Source organism: Hetaerina americana, unplaced genomic scaffold (assembly GCF_022747635.1).
Source record: "Hetaerina americana unplaced genomic scaffold, ioHetAmer1.1.p SCAF_3, whole genome shotgun sequence".
NCBI classification, from domain to species: domain Eukaryota; kingdom Metazoa; phylum Arthropoda; class Insecta; order Odonata; family Calopterygidae; genus Hetaerina; species Hetaerina americana.
Window position 1 is genome coordinate 30,435,810 of NW_027286874.1, and position 23,383 is coordinate 30,459,192.

At 35.8% G+C, this 23,383-nt stretch overlaps 2 protein-coding genes across 2 annotated transcripts in view; one reads left to right on the plus strand and one right to left on the minus strand.

Annotated features, from left to right (window-relative positions):
- The window catches only part of Npl4 (nuclear protein localization 4), a 68,981-nt gene that overhangs the window by 16,051 nt on the left and 29,547 nt on the right, over positions 1-23,383 (minus strand). Inside the window, exon 10 of the mRNA XM_071588266.1 lies at positions 6,699-6,859. Within this exon, the coding sequence (XP_071444367.1) occupies positions 6,699-6,859 (161 nt within the window). The remainder of the gene's footprint in view (positions 1-6,698; positions 6,860-23,383) is intronic.
- On the plus strand, positions 1,493-5,234 carry LOC139690779 (uncharacterized). Its single transcript, XM_071588337.1, has 2 exons — positions 1,493-1,742; positions 2,179-5,234. Exon 2 carries the CDS (start codon positions 2,179-2,181, stop codon positions 3,994-3,996), a length of 1,818 nt encoding a protein of 605 aa, XP_071444438.1. The 5' UTR covers positions 1,493-1,742; the 3' UTR covers positions 3,997-5,234.

Below are 23,383 nucleotides of genomic sequence, written 5' to 3' on the forward strand. Positions count from 1 at the left end.
TGAAACACGACATAGTTACAGCTTCTAACTTGACACATAGTACTCGTACAACAGACTCGGAATAAATATTAAAAAGGAAATAATAAGCATATAATTAATAAAGGACGTGAAAATATGACGAAGGTATACCCTCCTTCATTATATCTGATTAAGTGACATCTGGTGGAAACGCAAATGCATGAAAATAAAAATACATACTTTTGTTTACATCTGTACTTTCGCTTACTGTCTGCGTTCTCTGTGACCTTGAGTGCGAAACGAAAGATATAAGAACAAATATTTTTTTAACACTTAACCGAAATTTTATTTAAACGGGATGCACATTTCTTTAGTACACAGTCAACATATTTGTCTCTGCAATTAAATACGCAGGGCAAGATGATTGGAAATTAATGGTTGACATTTTTTTGTCAATCATACGGCACTAAGTATAAAACAGGAACTAATATTAAATTTTCCCTTCCTTAATACAACGCCAATGTAAACTTCACTAGAGCGAACAAAGTGCGTTCCCTGACAAGTACGCGATTACTTCCTCAATCAACGAAAAGGAAATTTATTGAAGGAAGAAGTACCTCTACGGCCTTGAATTACACCCGACAATGGCGCTTTGTTAATTAAATGATCCTAAGATGGACAGGGATAGTTACTTACAATCAGTCTCCATAAAAAAAAATTATTTTGTAAAATTTGTAATTAATTTAAACAATTATACAAGTCATACTTGTCAAAACTCTTACGGTGATATTACATCAAGAATTCGAAGACTCGGACGGATAAAAAAGCGACAGTCCTAACAGTTAACAAGTTTCGGTCTTTGCTTATTGATAAAACAATGAAATTGTGCGAAAATCGTACATGTACTTTCAAGTATTAGGTTTCATAATAAAAATTTTCTAAGCAAGCACACATTACTTTGCCCTCCCATAAAAACTACTTGGCGGACCTTCATACGGCTCATCCCTATCGATTTTACTCCGTAAACAATAATTTAATGCAGACTAATGCGAGGTAACTGCAACTTCAGAGCTGATTAATGTTTTTTGGGATACTCCTCATTTCAGGAACAGAGTACTTCAATGAAAAAAAGCATACTGGCAAGATATTTATCCAATATTTTAACACTCAGGGGAAACAAAGACAGCCCATGAAAAACTACTGGCACTGAGAACATTTCATATGTCAACATTAACCCACTTCCAGACCCCTGCGATTGAAACATGGCTTCCTTTCGTATATCTGTCAAAGTCCAGCGACCTTAGAAAAACAACTTAATAAACGATATCACGGAATAAAATAATTCATCATTATCAGAAATATAATCATACATATCATGATTCCGTGAACAAGCATACAAAATTCTACCAAATCCGAATTTTCCTTCAGAAAACGATATAAAATTTCAAAAGCGCCACCTAGGTAAGGGACATTACTGACATCTTACGGGAGAGTTGCGGACACTTACAGAAGAGCTTTCCTTGGGCACCCATGGTCCGCCATGCCAAGTGGTTCAGTGCAAACATCATGATGTGGCACAACGGTCGTGCTTGTGGCTGTAATTAAGCCGCCGGCGACCGTATGTCGTGATGTAAATTATACGCACTGCTTCCTCGGGCATCGAAAGCTACTTATAATTGTTAATATTTCGCCAAATCATCCGAATTCACCGCTACTTGTTAGTCTCGTATCTTGCCTAGCATCGTTTCCACTTCCGATATACTGCGGCGACAACAATAATCACGGTATGATGGCTTTAATGATGGAATAAAATTTAGTGTAAATATGTCCTATTACTAAACCTGGATATTTCTCATATGTAACTAATTAGCAACATTATTAAGTTACTTCCGATTCGCGCACTAGAGTTATGGCTTGAAACTGATAAGAAATGGTTCCACGCTGTGACTTGTGTTATCAGTTCGTACTTGACCGATTAATATTTAAGCTTACTCTTCCTCCGAATTTCTTTAACGCAATTGGCAACCATTGGCTTAATTTACAGATTCATTTCTAAATAGTATGGCCCAAATGAACTAGCCGAAACATCATTCTTTAGTTTTTCACACCGTAAATAAACCACTAAGATTGAAAATATACTTAATTGAATATAATACTCTGGTAATTAGAAATTTTTGGAAGTAGGATGCATTTTCATTTATTATTCTTCAATTTTTTCAGATGATGGATCCAAGTATATTATCCGACATAGAAGAAATCATCATCTGCAGCTACTGCAAACAACGATTTAACGACTCGGACCGTGCGCCCAAGTTTCTAGGCTGCAAGCACTTCTTTTGCTTGAAATGTATGCAGACGGTGCTCACCAAGGGTCATGAGTTATACTGTGTACATTGCTGGAAACCCACCGAATTGCCAGAGAGGGGCCATGATACTCTACAGTCCTATAACGCCGTCCTCGTGCTCGCTAAGAACTTTTCTTCCCTCAAGTTTGGGTCAAAGCCACCGGATAAGGAGCGGGGAGGTGGTAGTAGCAGCGGTAACAAAGTATCCCAAAGCGAAAATTGCCATACCCACGGAATGCCCCTAGCTCTATGGTGCCACACTTGTCGAGAGATGATCTGTCGTGCATGTGCTGGCCAAGACCATGTCTCTGGACTTGGTCATCGAGTCGATTCCCGCTCTGAGGCAAGAGACCAAATGGTGGCGGAGGCAAGATCGGAGCTTGCATCAGTAGGGAAAATGCTGACCGAAATTCAGCGACTAATGATGCAGCAACGTGACTTTCTACTGAAGGTGCTTGAAGCGTGTGTTACTCTTAAAACACACGTCGAAACTGACCTGCAAAATGGGTGGAGCCATGTTCCGGAAGTGGCTGAAGCTCGTGACATGTTAGGGAAAGCAGAGGCTGGACTTAATGCAGTCGAAGGGCCCGCTGATGCCCATTCCGTATGTGCTTCTCTTTCCATGGAGAAGCAAAAACTCCAAGCAAAATACCAGGAAATGTTCTTGCAGTGTCAACTCGATGACCTCATTAGTAATAGCGGTATTGTTTTTGACTTCACTCTTCTTAAACAAGCATTGCAAACCATTCATCGTAATGAACAGCCATCACTTTTTCTTGATGGATCTTCAGATCACCATTCTCACAATCCAATCCTTTTCCTTGCCAACTACTGCATGTCCCAGCTGTATTCCAGACATGTACTAACTAAATCCCACCATCTTCAGCAAAATGGAGTTCCGGAGTATTCTCCTCAGACACAACAAGCACCGCAGGCACCTCCTCCAGCCCCATCCCATGCTAATGCGAACCCTCACTCAACTCCAGTGGCATCGTCACGGCCTGTTCCTGTATCTTCTCCTGGAAGCTCTGTCCCAGTTGCGGTACCTCCTCACGTTCACCATGCCCCACCACCTCCTCCATATGTCAATCCCCCACCAGTGGGAGATGGAAATTCAAGCAGCGGCGCAGTGGTGGTCAGCGCTCCACCACCACCACAACAGCCACCGTCTTTGGGGTCTCGTCCACCCCCTTCTCCCTATCCACTATATTATTTTAACGTGGATGTGAATGGAATTCCTCTAGGTCGAATTGTCATAGAAGTATGTCCTGATGTCGCTCCCAAAATGGCCAAGAACTTTGGTGTTTTATGCACAGGAGATGTTGGTGTTAGTTATAAGGGCTGCCAAATTTTCCAGTGTTGGGAAGGTGAATCAGTTATCACTGGAGACTTTGAATTGAACAATGGTAGAGGAGGACGTAGTATCTTTGAAGATGGGTATTTCATGCCAGATGATACTAAGTTTCCTGCTGTAAGGGGTGCTGTTGGGATGCGTAGAACCCAAAAGCGCCATGATAACTTGGGAATGGTGGGTTCCCAATTTCGTATCATTCTGCAGGAAATGCGTGGTTTTACAGCTATCTTTGGACATGTTGTTGAGGGTTTGGAGATTGTGGAGAAGATATCAACATATGGAGATCCAACAGGCAAACCTACGAAAACTATTATGATCTCCAAGTGTGGAAAACTGTGAGCATCTTAACTTTTCACTATTCCCCAGGTCGGTCGCTTGAGATCCTGGGACTGAAAGGTATGCCAACATGGTGGCTGGACCATTTTTCTGTAGAGCTTTGCTTGGAAACTGCTGTGCGTGCACAGCTTCTATTGGAGAGTATCATAACAATACTATTAATGTGCGTGTCTAGGGTCTGATCTCAGCAACACAGAAGGCCTAAATAGGATCCATATGCCATCTCTCCCTGTATGTGCCAAGAGCACCATTTTACATCCTCAGTTCCTTATGCTTCATATGTTTATTTTTATGTTATGAAGGTCAAAATTGTTCATGGCACTTATGCATTAATGTACATGTACAAATGAGAGTCTGGATTCTTTACTTGTTCCTGTATCTACATTCCTTTAAGCTCACAAAGAACTGTTCAAGTGAATAAACATTAAGTGAGCAATTTCATTGTGTAGTTCAGGGACAGTAGCCTAAAACTTTATTCTTAACTGCCAGAACAAAACTATCTTTACTGTCGCCATCAATGAATAAATTTAACGTTTTTGTAACAAACATTCAACTTTCAGAATCAAATTTTTTCCAGCATTTTTGGCATTATACTTATGTACATGCCTTTAATTTTTTCCATTGCAATAGAATCAAACTTCATTTCTTTTAAAAGTAATATTTATAATATCTTAATGTTAATATTACCCTAAAGCCAGTTGTAAAGCTTTTAACAATTGCCTATTCAAAGAGTTTCCCAAGTAAACCAAACCACATCAGTCACTAAAGTCGGAAACCATCCTTATTTGTGCCTTATTCACATAGCAGCTTTTAGTTTTGACTGTGGCTTTATCTGTAGCTTTTAGCTAGTCGCCATAAATATTTAACAAAAATTCATAAAAAAAACTACGTCCGGAAGAGCGTGAAATTCATGTACAATGGGGGTGGGAGATTAGATTGTAATCTGCGAATTAAATATAAGCGATTTGTCCTTGTACTTAAGTAGTGACCTTCGTCCTTCGTATTCCTCCCTCAATGGCATATACAAGAGCCCACGAAAGATGAGGAGGGGTTCACAATCGTGGCAGGGACACATTCCATTGTCATACCGAGTGAGCTATACTGGTTAGAGGAGCAACCACGAAATATATGCCCCTCAAACCTAAAGGTCACTTGCAAGATATCGTTGCACTGAGGAAGTGCCTTAAATTTGTGATAAAATCGTGTAGCTCCAATCGATGGAAATATACGCAAAATAAAAATGCTGTCTTTTATTTCTTTTCCTTTGTACCATTGGTTTAGATATACTGCAATGTTCATTACAAAAGAAAAATTCTACAAATTTTAAATTAATCTTACTGTTTTTAGTTAGCTTGTGGTAATGTGCTCTACCCTGATCCAACTACAAATCAAAATTTCCAGGAGTAGTGTGATTTAGAATCGGATCATGCTTGTGAAGGAGGTTCCAGGTGATGAGTGGGTAAGAAAGTACAGGAAGAGAAGAAGAAATTTGCAGGCAAATTTGAATAATTACAGTTTTGCAAAACAATGACTGGATGGTAAAATGGGTTGAGATTACTGATAAACCTTGTAGCATATGTAATCAAATTATCTTTCCTGGAAAATGTTCTCTGCATGCATAAGTCACTTAAAAATAACAAGACTAGCATAGGTAATCTTGGAGGGCACAATTTCTTTACCATTGGAAAATTTTATCTGCGGTTCTTGAAAATATTGTCTTACTTCATAATCAATATTATCTGGCAATGGACCCAAAGAATAACAAAAATTGTAATGCCACTTTTAAGGATGCACTGACAGGATAGGTGGGAAATGTTACCCACCACAATAGTAATCTTAATGTAATTTTTGCAGAAGAATTTTGAAGCATACCTACATATGCAGTAAATTAAGTAATTGCTCAGTGAAATTTACCTTTTCTCATAGAGAATTACTTCAAAAGGAGGTAATATTACGCAAAGAAAGAGGATTACATAGAATGATTTAAAATGATATCCTATATTTATTCATTCTGATATTTCGTTTCTCTGCATATTGGGATTATTTCACTGCTATTTTCCATCGTAAAAAATGCGATTAATTCATTAATACTTTTGCGTATATAATATGCTTTTAAGGAGTAATGCAAAAGGAAAGGCCCCAAATGACTTTTCTTTTTGATTTAATACAATTAAAATGAACCCAAAGTAAAAAGCTCATTAAGTATATAATCATGTTTCTCTCCAGCTTAACCTATAAACTAAACCTACAAATATTTCAACCCAATCAGTGAATCTACCCTGCCTTGATTGATCCTCAAGCATAGGTGCTCAATTGCTAACTGAATATGAAATTGAATGCAATAAAATCAACCAATTTTCTAAATAAAATCGTAAGGTTCGAAAGAAGCCTAGACTGGTCCCAGCCCTCCTTAAACCTATACCTTTGTTCATAACAGTTGGTAGCATCTATGTTAATAGAAAAAGTGAAGGAGAAACCAAATATTTTTCACGTGTCACAATTTACTTTCAGTGATTCTTAGCCAACAGTTTTTACTCAAATCAAAATAGACCATTAAGATCTTATTTAAATTTGAGCTCTCAACAGTTAAACTCTGGAACAGAAATTGGGCTTTTTCATAGCATTACTTCACTTTCTCTTTATTTATTTACTATACGAATCGCCATTTCCTTCATCATGCATAGGTGGAATAAATTTAGACTTACCTTATAGTAAACGTCAGGCACATACTGGCGATCAGAAGACTCTCGCACATATCCAAGTTCGGGAGCATCCCTTGTAGGCACAAAGCAGTCGTCTCTAACTAAGGCCATGCACTGGTTTGAAATTTGATATCCTTCCATATGGACTTGATTGCTTGCATCCCCTGAAACAATGAGAAATTTGAAACTACATGATTCAACTAAAATAAATCTTTCAAGCCTTAGAGATTGATTGTCAGCCTTGTAACTAATGTGGTGTATAAAACATTTCAATGGTATAACAATGACTTCCAAGTTCAGATTTGATTGATTCAGAAAATTAGTACAAATATTTAGTAAAAACATGGCAGTTTATCTTTTGGATAGCCATGACATATTTTTGTGGGCAATAACCAATTAATCTATCAATGCATATGCCATTTCAGTCACAGAATATTAAACGAAGGCAATGCGTAGCAAGGTATGCTGGGCTTATTTAAATGAGAGTCTTACTATAAAATGATTAATTTTTCAAATGCATGTCTTCAAAACATTTTGCCATAAAATGTTCAGGGTGGTTATGAAAAAATAAATATCTAACATTTTCTATCATAAGACATCAGGATGAAAAAGTTCTATCGAGGAACAATTAGTATATTAATTTGAAGTTTGCATTGTTCAAAAATAGTTGTATGATGTAAACTTGTCCATTCCTAGGTAGTATCGTTACCTAAGGGTTTAACAAATTGAATATTGACTCGCTCCACTTTGATTCATAACTTTTCATTCAGATTTTGCCTGAAAGTCAATTCTTTAGAGCATATTGAGCTCGTATGATAAAGCATGGGCGAGCTAATAATGATTACATAAATAAAATTATTCACTCGGTAATTTCATAGTGTCCTTGGAAGCATAGTGGGTATGACTACTGACAAAGAGCATCTGGGTTGAAACCTGGGTGACTGTGGACACCTCAACTTCACATCTGTGATATTTTGGATACAGAATCTTCCTTGGAAACCAAAGGACCAAGAACTACCCCCTCTATCCTGTTGCGTGAATGTTACATATCATAGTGATTAAAATGAGGTGTACTGTATAATATGGTGTAAACATATTAATAAAATAAAGCAGCGGAACTGATGGAATGTTGCAGCAACAAAGTGACTATGAAATAAGTAAATTATAATATTGGTCATGTTACATTACAGATTGAAAGTGTTAAAAAAATTATTTTTAATTTGTGAATATCTGGATTGACTATATTAGTGAGTGTTACAATCCCAGAAAACAGGCTAACCCGAATGCAAAAAGGTCTCAATGAGTTGAAAAAACATTGGTACACCTCCCCGACAAAGAAGAAGGAATTGAGAACAGAACTCCATACAAAGACATAAGACTTAATAGTAAAAAAAATACAGTGTAGAAAAGATATTTGCAGAAAGAGAATGCGCAAAAGAGGGTTTTGAGAAATGGGAAGAAAGAGAAAAATTCAGAAAATAAGTTGGGAGAGAGACGATTACAAAAAAGTAGGACAAATAGAGGAGGAATAAATGATTTCGTTTGGGGAATTTGAAGAAAGCAGAGCAGGTTGGCGGTGACATATTCTAAGAGATAATGAGATGCTAAAAGCTCACAAGAGAAAGACGAATGATTTATAATCCACGATTATGGGGAGAGGAGTATTAATGCTGGATGAGATTCAGAGGAGATAGCATACATGCTGAGAACGGAGTGAGGTAAGCCTTGGATGAGTATTAGAACAAGACCCTGTAATCACTTTAGATGTTAAAAGTACAAGGATGAGTCAAAATATAGACTCTGGCATAAGGCAAATCACCAACATTGCATTGCTATTTTATCACCGTATAAAAGAGAATTAGAAATAAGAGGAAAGAATACAATGCTCATTTAGGGGAAATGGTCCTGCTCACAAGATGCAAAATTCATTTATTTTTCTTAGAGTACAACCAATTCAGTATCCCATGGAGTGTTATGGTTCAAAGTAATAAATCCACTTACGCCTTTAATTTTTTCAAGGAAACTTAAGCTGGAGATTCTTTGACATAGGCCGGGAAAGCTTACAAGCAAATAATATTAAAGCAATTAAGTACATCCCAAATTGTTAAGTCACAGCAACAGATCATAGACAAGCATGAGTAGTATGAGAACAGCTCTCATTTGGAAGACCAATACGTAATGCTGCACAATAGTGCTAAGTGCGATATAGCTCAATGATGAAATGCCAAAGCCTTTGAATACTATGATACTCGGGAGAAGAGTATCAACAGTGATAACATGAGTTTCTTAAATAAGTTAGAATTAAATTCAAAGTTATTTGATGCTCCTTTTCATTTATCTGATCATGCAGCCATGCTTTGATTAAGTATTAAATCAAAATATGATTGCATCACCAGAGATTAAATTTTAATTTCAGATGATTCCTTTCAGGACAATGCATATATTTACCAACTGCATCCTGTGAGTTGCAAATGGTGGAACAACCTCCATTAAATCTAGCACCTTAAGACAAAAACTAATTGAAGATATCAAAAATCATGTTATACTCCATGGGTGTGCGGTCACATGCATTGGAACTAATATTTTTTAAGTAACTCCTATTTACTTCTACATTTTACCTGAAACTTCGATAAGGGTGTGATATGGAGGCCTACTACATTTACAATTTACTTGCTGTCAAGATGTTTTACCAATTGCTAATTTGGGTGGACATTTTTATTAACAAAATGGAGTAGAAAGATTCATTTCTTTGAGGGCCCATCATTTCTTTCCACCCAGTAGAAAAATTTGTCTTTCCTAAAATCAGATTTTACTGCAGACTACATATGGTGGTAGTCTAATAAAAGACACTTCTGAATTAAAATAATGGTTATATGCTCTTCAACGTATTTTGGCAAAATCTTATAATCCCCTGCTACATGTAGAATTGTTCAACATCACTGTAGAAGAATACATGAATAACTATTGATAACATTAAATTATAGGAGAGCTACTATTATGGACAAAATCATTTTCTTGTCACTGCAAATAAAAAATAGAAGCATTGCAATGAAACTAACTTCTAAGACTGTATCATAATTGAAATTTACATGCAACTTCAAAAAGAAAATAAGTAATAGGTAGATTTTGGCTGGTTGCATAGAGAATATATGTCACACAGAACATGTCTTATACTCTCCAAATTAGAACTTTTCTGCCAAATTAATTCTTAAAAAAATATTTTTATTTATTTCAAACTAAAAGGGCGATGCATCACAAATAGTTACTTAACCATTATGAGAATTCCTGCAATCATGATCATCTGTACAGAATAGACTTTTATAATAATTATATTAGTGAACACATTTATACAGATGCTTACCTTATAATCAAGTGGACTGCAATACATTTAAGGGAGTCCTCATACATCTGACTTTTACATATTGAATTCGTGTGACCGCTTCTACTAAGTGCACACTAATAAAATATGCTAAAATTATATAATTCGGATTACCTCAAGTTTTCTTTGTTTACTATTTTAAATGAATTCAAGTTTTTTGGGCAAGCACACTGTTTACCATTATAAATGTAACCATATTCAGCTACATCTTAGGTCACATATAAGAGGAAAATTGAATCAACCACACATACCAACTAGCTCAGGACTGCTGACTTAGTTTTGAACTGGTGTACATTTGTTCTTTCCAATGTTTAAAAAAAAAAAGTTTTCTAACAAGTGCCTTTCTTATGCTTAATGTACCTCATTCATTTATCATTCATACTTATCTTTCTTTCACTTTCATAACACAATCATCCATTATATTGCTTTTACTACTCATATCATTTATTGCATTTATTAATCATATGTCAGGTGTTGGTTGCAAATCGATTGGGGTATCCATCAAATATGTGACTACTGTTCTCACTATGATTGAAGATTAGGAACAGTCCATTGAGACCTAATATTTTTTTATGCAGTAGATATTCACTTTGAACCATGTACATTGCAAGAGCATTCATAGCACAATTTAAATATATGCACTTCAAATTATGAATATTGAAAGAGTATTCAAAGAATGTTCATAATTACTGCATGAACATTCAAAAGATTGCAGGGCCAATCATGGAAAATTTCCTTTAAATGTTGCAGAAACATATTAACTAGTGACATTTTGAATGTTAAGATAACCATTTTTTTGTAAATTCAGTGAATCTACCAGTAATCACCTGGAAAATTTTTATTTAGCATTGCAACAATGTTTCTGTTCAGAATGGGTAAAATTTTTATCCCATTTGCTACAAATGCAACTTTAAACTCCACAAATTTTGGCTTCCCTTAATTTTTTTAAATTACAGACGTACTTCTTGCAAATAAAAGTCAGCAAAATTAACATGCATTCATGTCTTTTAATCCCAATATGCTGCTACTTAAGGCTAAACAATGTGAAATAATGAATGCTAATTCCTACAGCTATTATCACTCTCTGCTTTTCAAACTATTTTCCTCTTTAAATGCATGCAGGAAAGGTATGTTAATGAACCTTACAAAATCTGCACGACTAAATATTAATTTTCATTAGATTCACTGTTATATGAGGGTATTCTGAAAGGTTCTCGGAATCACCACCAGATTCCAGCTATAGTGCAATGAGTTTCCTGCACAGTAATATGTAATCCTTTATTTGTAAACATGTACCATTTCAGTGCTCTGGAAAGAGAACTATGGTGCTGATGCCTCTCTGTTCTTGTTCCCATGTAGTCATTTGTGAGGATGGAAAAAAATAAGATATGAGCTGTGATTAAATATTGCATAAAAAAAGGTATCAAAGCAAAGGAAATTCATGCCAACTTTCAGAACACTCTGGGTGGACCCTGCTCCTTCATGTTAAACTGTTGCCAAGTGAACAAACAAGTTCAAGTTTGGTTTGAATAGCTTAGATGATGATCTCCGTAGTGGTCGGCCAAGTTGTGCCACTACCTCAGAAATTATTGTAAAATTGCATGAAGTGGTCATGGAGAATTGCCAACTGAAAGTGCAAGAAATCACTGAAGCTGTAGGGATGTCACCTGAACAGGCATATCACATTTTGACAGTGGAACCATATTAGAAAATTAATTAAAAAATCGGTGCCATGACTCTTGACGCAGGATCACAAAGGCATCAAAAAATGGAAGTTCCCAATCAATGTTTGACCCATTTTATGAGCAAACAACAAGATTTGCTGCGCTGATTTGTTACCTCAGATGAAACTTGGGTCCACTACTATACTCCAGAGACAAAACAGTAGTCAAAGCAGTGGAAACATGTTGATTCACTGCCACCAAAGAAAGCAAAGGCAATACAGTTGTCTGGAAAGGTGATGAATTCAGTTTTCTGGGATGCAAAAGGGATTCTGCTGATAGATTATCTTCCCACTAGTCAAACAATTACTGGGCCATACTACGCCAACCTCTTCAACCAACTACAGCAAAATATACACGAAAAAAGGCTAGATTTGGCAAGGAAGAAAGTCATCTTACATCAAGACAATGCACACCCACACACAAGTGTTATTAACGTGGCAATAATACGTGAACTAAGATATGAATTGTAGCCACACCTGCCTTACACGCCTGATTTGGCTCCATCAGATTTCCATCTCTCCCCAAGCTCAACATTTTCCTCGGTGGATGAAGATTTTCTTCAAACAAAGAACTAACAGCCAAAGTAGATAGTTATTTTGCAGGCCTAAAGGAATTTAATTTTTGAGATGGGATCAAGACATTGGAACGTCGCTGGACTGAGTGCGCTAGTGCACAGAGATACTACATTGAAAAATAAAAAAGTTTCACTGAAGTTAAGTCGTTTATTTCTATTCCATTCCGAGAACTTTTCAAATTAGCATCATATATCATATTTGACTTGTCTTTAAAGCCAGAGATCTGAAGACCTCATTGGTGTTCCTTGGATTTCTTTCTAGAGGTTATACTCAGCATATAGAGTCCTTATTTTCTCGTGGCAGTGACAATGACTTTTTCTTGATACTTTATCATCTTTAAAACAAATCTGAACCCACTATTCACTTTCAAAATAAAATTATTTTTGACCCATTTACTGGTTGACCACCCAAGAGCTGATAATGTAAAACAGAGAAATTTTGATGCCAAAATTACACAAAGTGGGAAAAAATTGTTTTCAATGCTTGAATACAGACTCATAATTTCAGACCATAAATAATTCAAACTGAGCTCTCCCCCAGATGATATATCAATATGGGATAGGGTTCAAAAGGATATTGGATTGATATATCCTCCAGAGGATATATCAATTGGTGCAGTGGCTTATACAATGGTGGTCCCAGAAGTACCTGACCTGATCTCGAGATGGCGGTAGTTGTTTGAAAAATATCACTGTATTAGAAAGTATGCAATCTATTAAGCATAAGTTTCAAGTTTGAAGAGGCTACATTGTTAAGTATTTGTTTGGCTACCATCAATAGTGAACAAAAGAGTCTCTATTCTGGGGATGTCCACGCATAGGTTGTTTTTCTGACAACAGTTTCACCGATGTTTAAACGAGGGTCTTCAGGTTGCAGTCCCGGGATGTTGTTTTGGCCACGTTTATGTGTTTTTCACATCTCCCTCCCTGCTCCGTGATTGGTCGGGGGTTTCCAGCCAAATCCTTTTCCAGGCTCCTGATAGGCGGTAGCCATCTTCTCAGTTGAAGTTGTCTTTTTCTTTGAGTATCTCGATTGATTCCCTTATTAGCCTGGGATAATATCTTCTCTCTTAGGATATTATCTTGGTCTCATCAAATTTGATTTCATGGCCAGGCCCACTCCAAGTGTGTTCAGCAATGGCTGATAAATTGAACTGCTTGTTCCAAGTAGCCCTTTCATACTCTTTAAGGCGTGTTTTCACTGCTCGGCATGTCTCGCCAATGTATGAACTTCCAGATGGGCACAGCAAGAAAATCCAATAAATGATACTAGATGATCGTCGCTTGTAAGTGCACGAGCTAGCAGACATAGTAGGCATTTCAAAAATGGCAGTACATTGCATGTTAAGTGGAAAATTGGACATAGGAAAGCTGTGAGCAAGGTGGGTGCTGCGTTTGCTCACACTCGAGCAAAACCAGTATCATGAAGATGTTTCAATTGATTGTTTAGCTAAGTTTCACAGCAACAAAGCAGAGTTTTTGCACTGTTTCATAACCATGGATATACATTGCTCCATTACTTCACACCCGAGACTATAGAACAATCAAAACAATGGATTCAAAAGGGAGAACTGGCTCCAAAGAAGGCAAAGACCGTTTCATCTGCAGGCGAGGTCATGGCGTCGGTTTTTTGGGATGCGCATGGGATGATTTTCATTGACTATCTTGATAAAGGAAAAACTATCAATGGTGAGTATTATGCAAACATATTGCAATGTTTGAGCAAATAAATCAAGCAAAAGCGGCCACATTTGGCTAAGTAGAAATTCTTGTTTCATCAAGACAATGCACCAGCTCACAAATCTGTAATTGCAACGGCAAAAATTCATGCATTTAAGTTGGAATTGCTAACTCATGCACCCTATTGACTAGATTTAGCCCCCTCAGATTATTTTCTGTTCGATAACTTGAAAAAATGGCTCGGTGGTCAAAGATTTTCCAACTGTGAAGAAGTGATGTCAGCAGTTAATGGCTATTTTGAGGAGCAAGATGGTTCTCAATATAAAAAAGGCATCGAACTTATTAAACATCACTGGGAAAAGTGTATAGAGCTGAAAGGAGATTATGTTGAAAAATAAATACATTTTTTTCCAAAATTTTTGTTTTCTTTTTGGGTTGGGTACGTCTCAGATTACCCTCGTATGCTGGCTACCCACCTTGAGAGCCTAGGTTCGATCCCAGCAGAGTAAAGAATTTTTCAGAGATATCTTAATCCGTCTTGGGGTTGGTTATATGTGGAGAGCCCTTCAAGTATTGTAACCTGTTCATCATATTGAAAGTTAAAAAATTGTGTAAAACCTTGGCATCTTTTGTTAAGAGTTGGCTAAAGCTGAGTTTCTCTTGGTCCTTCACCCATTTCCTGAAAATTCTATCTCTATCAAATAACCCACCTATAACCTAATGGCACCAATGGCCTCAGCTGTTTGTCTTTTTTATTTCCGATTAATATTATTTCTTAAGGTGTAGATTCAGTATAATCAAATAACTAGGAAAACAATTCTTGTAAAATTTCACTCTTATGCAGCTAAATAATTCAGCTCAGGAAAAACGGAATTTTGTAAATAATGGGTATAGATAGAAGTTGTTAGAGTACCCCCAAGTGTAGGTACTCATGCCTTGCACCTCTTTTACCCATTATTGTATGTGTGTTACATAGCCATACATATACAATTATCCCACAATGGTTCTAATCATTTTGATGGGCCCATCACTGGACAAGAGAGGGATGCATGATTAATGTTCTGACAGCAGGAGTATAGTTGCATCAGTAACTAATGGTCCATTGTGCCAATCACCTTATTGTGAATGAAACCTATTGCCTTTATACAGGGCAACAGGCATCTGTAGTAGTAATTTCTACTATCTGGAATGTACTTTCATTCTTCTGATAAACACAAAGGTACAGGTATCTCCTAACTTAATAGTGGCCAGGGAGAAGTCCTATTATCATCCTTTGTATACTTTTGTCCAGGAAAGGTGTCTTTTAGAAAACCCTCGCCTTGGCCCCTCTATGCAGTTTGGCCTGTCTTAATCCTTGCATTAAGTCTGCCAGAGTACAGAGTGTTGGCTTAATTTCAAACTCACTATCTCTGACATTCCTCCAGCAGGCACTTTAGGTATGATTGGCTCAGAAGCAATCAGATGGCAGCTTGCTCTATCTTCTGCTATTTAATATGCTATTTCATTTCCAGTTATGCCTTCATGGCCAGGCACCCAGAAAAGTTCCACCTTAATTCATCTACTTATTTTATTCAGTACCACACAAAGACTCCTAGAGCAAACATGAATACATTGGACATCCTATTATGTTGTTATGAAATAAAATAACAAATATAGTTTGCTTACCCTATTGGATATATACACATAGTAACTTCTTATGATTACAGAAAGACAGACAGTGGATTTATTATACACACCTACACAAGGTCTCTAACTACCAACTATTTCCTTGAGCATATGACCAGCATCTTGAGAACTACTCTAGCGAATCTTACCAATTTTTCATTAAAATTATACCATCACTGCATTGGTACTGCTGACAGTAGTAGAAGAGAGTTAAACTAAGTTTTGTTTTCATTCACACAGCTTTTCAGCATGGCTCGAGTGTGTGATTGACATACTTGTCTCAAAATCCAAACAATTGTCTTCCATCAAGATCAAGCATGGAATATCAATGAATGCCTAGGAGCATTTATTGATAATGAAAATAATAGACAAATTCTAATACTTTGATTTCATAACAAATACAAATACATACAAAAACATATAAACAAATTCTAATTCTAATACTAATCATTTTGGGTATTTGTTTGGGTGCACAGATTTCAGATTCCATGTAAAAGTGAAAATTATACATGGCATTTATTAACTTGACTTAGATGGAATAGACTTAGTAATATTTTAGAACGCCAAGGGGAATTAATTTGTTTCACGAAAAGTAGCAAATTTCTCATTGTATTGAGTCAAGTGCTAAACATCAATTGAGGAGGTTTAAAATGAATCAACACTTTAACAGCTTTCCCTGTGTGCGCTTACCTATATGGTTAATATAAAAACAATTTCAATTTATGTAACAATTACAATTTGATGGGTTCAGTTCAGTAGTAGTAGTATTTAGAAAAGGCGACCGACAGCTAAGGTCATTTGTGCCAATAGGGATGGACAGGCAAGGATGAAGGGTGGAGAGAAACCCGTCATCAGCATTAGCCTGCTCTTAATGAAAGGTGCCCAGGGGTCTGCAGTTTAACGTCCCATCCGACGGATGGCGTACTCAAAGTGCTATCACTCACTCAAAGTGCTCTTCACAAAGCACCTCAAGGAGCGATCGAGATACCACTGAAAAATATTCGACACTGCCGGGATTCAAACCCTCTGGGTGGGAAGCCAGTACAATAACCACTGCAATCCCCTTCAGTTCAGGTAGCCACCATTTTTAAACTTATATCAGGCAGATTTCAGGTTTCATACTTTTAGAAATGACATTTATATAGCTTTTGAATAAGAAAATAATAACATTCAATTTCAATTATACTAATGAAATTGCAAATTTCAGCAACTTCTGAAAAAGGCAAAATCAGCCTGAATATATCACTAAGTTCTCCTCACAGTGTTCAAAAGTACATACACGCCCTTAAACTCATTTCCTTTTAGGATGATCAAAGCCCAACTTGCCCTGACAGCTACATTTTCATTTAGACTTTTCCAGAAAACTTATTCCTTTTTAATTATTTCTTCCATATGGCTCGATACTTGTAGGCTTCTTTCACCTGTCTCCTTCATACATTTTTTCATATGTGACCTATTCCTGAGACATCTATTATTACTTGAGTGACGAGTATCTTCAATCACATTCACCAATGATTTTTGGTCCACCCCTTCATCTTAAACCATATTTACTCTTCTCTCGTAAGTGTTTGATAATTCAAAAGTCACCCTCTCTAACTAAATCAGAGTAGCGCACTTCTTTCATAATTGTTAATTTTCCAGTCCATCAAATCTGTATTCTTTAAATACCCACATATCAATCACCATAGTACTCATATTTTCACCACAAATACTCCTCAAGTATCTTATCTATATGTTCTCGGCAATTATTAGTATACTGATTTACTGCCATGTAATGAAGAGGGTACGGAGGACACATTTATACACTGCCTTGTACAAACAATGATTTTATGTACTCCACAGAGTACAAAAAGAAGAAATCTTTTTCATCTTCATTTATCCTACCATCATTCACATATATTCTGAACACAACAGAGGCACCCAATTATTCAACAACTTCACAGCTTACACTCACTAAGTATCATTATTTCCATTCCCCTTGCCAAGGACACTAATAAATTTGTATTTATGTTAATGCACCTATAAATGTAACTGAATCTTAATGAAGCCCATACAATTATGTATTGCTCTATGGCGAATAAATCTATCTATCTACATACTTTCGATCATGGAAAATTAACCCTCTTGATTCATTCCTCTCCACTACTACAATAAATTTATCCAAGGCTTCCTGTAATTTTGTCAAATTCCTAGTGAACAACGCTGCATTGCCTGCATTTATTTCTCACACAAATATCAACAAAAATATTGAAAATTCTTAGTGACATTAAAAATTCTTGTTTCACATTATACTTTATTTCAAATCAGTCACTCATGGGTACATTCACTCTCATACTTGTCTTAACGTTAGCATACATTGCTTTAGAACATTCAACAACTCCTCAGTCATTCCATTTTACCAATAACTTTCACAATTTTTCTAAAAAATTAATCCTTTCGTGACAAAATTAAACTGATACAATACTTTTCTTCAATTAGGTAAGGCCCCGAGTTTAATATCTTGTGGTTTGAAAAATTAAGATGTACTATAGCAGGAATTTGATGGTTTCTATGTCTAGAAGTACTTGAAATTATGTGAAGTGTACAGATGAAAACAGTATGTATGAATTTCTTTGGATTCAAAGGACTATTGGATAGCAATTTTTATCTAACTGGTACACAAATACTAGGGCTGAAGAGGAGGGTAATTAAAAATTAGAGCACTAGAGTAGCGGCATTTTCAGGAGAGATGGATGATTATAAAAAAACCATTATGAAAATTCTCACATCCTCAAGAGGTGTCCGATGCTCAATAACATCAATTTTCTAACTATTAATAACTCTCTCACCGTAGCAATCTGAGAGTTATAGTCCAACATTTAGTGCACTTTTGAAGTAGTTAATACCCTTTGGCATAACAACAGAGTATAAAATTGTATCCTTTGAATAACTTTTCTCATTAGTACCCTCAATTTGACACTTAAGGGGTTATTTTGTTCTTACAGTTAAAAATGAGAAAAGACTTCGCAATATAAATATCATAGTAATTGGAGTAATCTAGTTGTCTAATATTTTCTGTTCCCAGGTTCTTGTTTCCAATTTTCAATGAGAAAACAATCACCCTAATAATTTTTTCACAGAGTGAATCTATTAATGCTTCTTCACTGCATTTTCTATAAAAATGCAGGTATGTACCTGAAGTATTAGAAGTTAAGACAATGCTTCCCTGCATTTTCATGCTGAGGAATAAGATACTAGGTTTATTAATGCATTATATTCTTATAGCATAAGACTGCTATAAACACTATAAGATATGCTAACACAATTAAATGTATCCTTTCCATACATATAGTATATGAAACAATTTCACCACCCAAGCTTTATCCCACCTTTCAACAAATTAAATTTTCCCCCTGTCCATGTTCGGTTCTTGTTGTTTATTGTTATGCTGTTATTGTTATTTTGTCCTCTTCCATGTTTGTTACATTTTTCACAGTAAATTGGCGCTACTGTTGTATGTGAATAATGTTTTAAAAAAATAAATGATCTATCTCACTACAAACAAAATATATCCATTGCAATCAAACATGATGTTCAAATTCAAACAAAACAAGTACAAAAATTTTTAAACATACATATTATTCTGTTGGTGCAATAAAAATAAAGAGCAATAATCATGCTATCCAAAGGGCCTATACAACTTAACTAAAAAAAAGAACACTACATACTTATTTTTAATCATTTCCATACTTATGCAAAATACCACTCAGTTTCTATTAAACATCTACTTGTGCTTAACAAATCTCTGGAGTTAGAAATTGAAATAAAATTTAGACTAAAGGTTGATTCTCTACAGAAACTGCTTTGCAATCTTAGTAATACATATCGGAAGGTATGAAACTTTAGGATGCCTACCTTGAAAATGTTAGTAACATTTGAGGCATCATCAAGAATAACCAATACTGTCACATGCCTCGAAATGTTATAATATCCATGAAACTTACAATTCCATGAAACATAAGGGTTTCACAACATGGCATTTAGAGAATATGAACTCTATCTTCCAAGTATGGTATTGAGGGTTATTTTTCTTAAAAAATAAGTAATTTGAAAAACCATCAACAGTGCTCATGACCCTTTCTAGCTTATGAAAAATATTGATTACCACAATTCCCCTGTTAATGCCCATAAAAAAAGTATAGAAGGATACTCTAATATGTTGATAGTAATTATTTTTTGAGTAGAAGTAATCAACTCCCATACTTTTCCTGTTAATGACTGTATTGATAGTCTAGAATCATATGTACTGCTATGCACTAACATATACTAAACTGGAAATTAGGAAAAGTATTAACTATTAATAATCTCACATTAAGTGTGGAGGCTTTAGCACATACCATCTATAACTCAAAATTGAACATGCAAAAAAAATATTTATTATTTGAAACAGGCAAATTTAAATTAAACTTTTTAATAAAAACATTAAAATCAATTTTTATACTTTACGTATTTAAAACTAATATAAATATAATCTTACAGATTTTTAGTGATACACATAAAACAGCACAAAACAATCAATGCACGATCCCACATTGCATTTCAAGCATTCCATTCATGTCCTAATCATAAATGTTTTCAACATACATCTTCGGTGTTGGGGGCTGTATTTCACTAGATGGTTGTATTCATAATTTCTAATGTCTACAGTGCAACAATTTCAAAGATTAAAAAATCATTCCCTTAGACTGGGATTCGACCCAGGTATCTTGAGGTCTGGCTGAGTGCTTTAGCCAGTTAAGATACCGAGTCATCCTCACACTCTGAAATGTTGCGGTATTTCCAGCAGTTTCTTTGAATTCCTAACCACATTAGAAACACCAAAAATAAACTGACTACTTAAAGAAACAACTTTGTTTAACATGACCCATGTTTTGCCAGGTTTCAACATCTTCAGGTGCACAATGTACTTTTTATTATCTTTACATCTGGAAGAGTTTAGAAGAGCTAATGGGAGGCAGATGGGCTAAATTCTAAGTGAATTATGAAGTCAAGTCTTTAATTATGAATGACTTCCACTTCCCATGAAGTTAAGTGTAATAACATTGATTGGGTTATTTTTAATTTACTTACTTTATTCCTGTCTCCATCCCTTCAGAACCAGGTTCAGTTCCCACTGATTTCAGGGGATTCTTGACCTTCTCAAAGTAGGTTTGCGCAATGGCTCATAGAAATTCCAGCTGGGTGATTGATATCTCAACCAGACTTTTTTTTGGATATTTCATATCCTGGTATTGTGCATATGCATAAACCCATACATAGTGCAACATGGCATCAAATATCTATGTAAATATTGGACACCAACATTTTTCCCTCACACCTACATGGTATAGAAATTTTTCTAATCCATTCTGTCTTACTGCATCCATGAATGCATTGTAATTTCCTAAAACACCAGATGGAGAGACTGTTATTCTTTCTTCTCTATTTTTATAGAATCCACCAACATATTACAATGGATAAATCCCATGGATTCATGACACCACTATCACAATTGTACTGTCTACCCATCTGGCTTTGACAATGCTGTCAGTGACATCTGGTTTCAAAAGTTCTGCTTTTCATCTTAGTCATTTTCTCAGCTGATTTCAATGGACTGTATTTCAGTTATCTATTTTTTCTAACTGCACCTGTCACACCATACTGCCTACCATGTAGATGAACGAGTAAATGATAATTGGTGAAATAAATATCAAAATGAAATTGGAAAAGGCAGCTTCTGTTCTCCCTAGCTCTTATCTCACTGTTAGCATCCCAATTAGAGGTGCTGCAGCCTTTCAGAATTTCCTTTCATAATATTTATTTTCCCATTGATAATTTCCCCGATAAATATGGTATCCACCTGGACTATTGCAACACAAAACTTCAAATCCAAATCTTACTGGTTTCCCTTGAATGAACTGTAGCAGAATTATGGAATCAGTGATTCATCTCAACTGAAGCACTGAAAATGCAGTTCCCTAAATGAAAATTATTTGTATTTTTTCTTTGCTACATCCATAAGGGATCATATTTCCACATTTTATCAGAAACATCCAAAGAAGTGCTCTCGAAGCACTGAATACATTTGCTATTGGTAGGAATCTCTGTATCTGAATCAAATTACAAACTCATTCCTAAAATCCAGGAATGCCTGCAAATAATGCCTTTAATAGGAACTGCATTATATGCACCAAGGAATAGAATTGCAATATACATTTCAATTTCTCCATACTATTTTCGGATCAGCACTGTAGCATACATATTTGTTTAATGCAATTGATGGGAAATAACCTCATCACCAAAAAAAGGTTTTAACACTTTGATGGAGGACACTTCACAAAGAGTATGAGTAGTCAGCTTCAGGTGATGTTGTTTCTTGGCCAATATTTTTATCAAAATTCCTGATATTTTATCATCTGTTTGCATTTCAGAGGTCTTCAGCATGACTCGAGCCAGATTCACCATATGCACAGTTGTCCTTATCTTTTCCTTTAAATATCTCCATTTGGTCATCTTGTTCAAAAGCAACTTCAATGTTAAATTGTCATTGGCATACACTCAAATTTTCCACAATTCCCATATCATCTTCTCTGGCAGAGTTTTCATCAGATAGTGGTTTCCTTGGTATTTCGATGCATATCTTGTCGAATCCAAAGCCATCACCTTCAAGATTCTGAATTACCTCTTGAAGCATTACATCACTATAATTGACAAAATTCATTTCAATTTCCACAAAAGAGCCAATGAAGGCATTGAAAAATATATCATTTTTATATCATTTTAAAACATAAGTTTGACAAGAAAATTGTACTCACACAAGCTGAAGAGCCAAATTAGTCAACGTTACCGGGTGCACTGACTTTGGAGAAAATGAGCCACAGATGATCTTGCAAAGTAACAGGGGAACACCGCAGTCTCTACGGCTTTATAAAGTTTTGGGAGGCTGAAGTTCCACAAAATTGGGAACTGACCAAGAGTATGCAACAAATGCAAGTTCTAATCTTTTTGTCCAGAACATGATCAATTGTGGAGGGTCAAGCAGCTTTATGAGAAATGTCATGGGTGAGAAAGAAGATCCAAATGTATGATAGTCACAAACTGCTCGTTAGCAGTAGAATGCCGATTTTGAAAATTCCAACTAATATACTTGTACTTTGAAATAACTCGGGAAGAAAATAATGGTGGTCCATTAAAGATAATGAATTCACAAATAAAACTTTTAGGTGTCACTTTGTGAAATTCTTTGGTAACAAACAAAGACATTGTGAACTCCTATTGGCAGGTCTTTAATGGATTGTCTAGGTTTCAATACCTATGGTGTTTCATTTTTGAAATAATTTTTATACTTTGAAAATTATTCAATGAAATGAAATCTAAGTCAGTCAACAAAGACTTGTCCTGAATTGTCTTGAATTAACAGTATATACTAGTTCATCCTACAATGGAAAAATTCCACAAAGCAAGGTATGTATTAAATTGTCTCTTTTGTGATTTTGCTATGACTACTGCAACTGCCAACAGAGATCGCTAGTCACTTTTTCCAAGTTTTATGCATGCGGATGAAAGCATTTGCGATTCACAGACCCATCGCAGATGATACTAATTGAAAGGATTGATTATAGCCTGGATATGCATAATGATAATCATA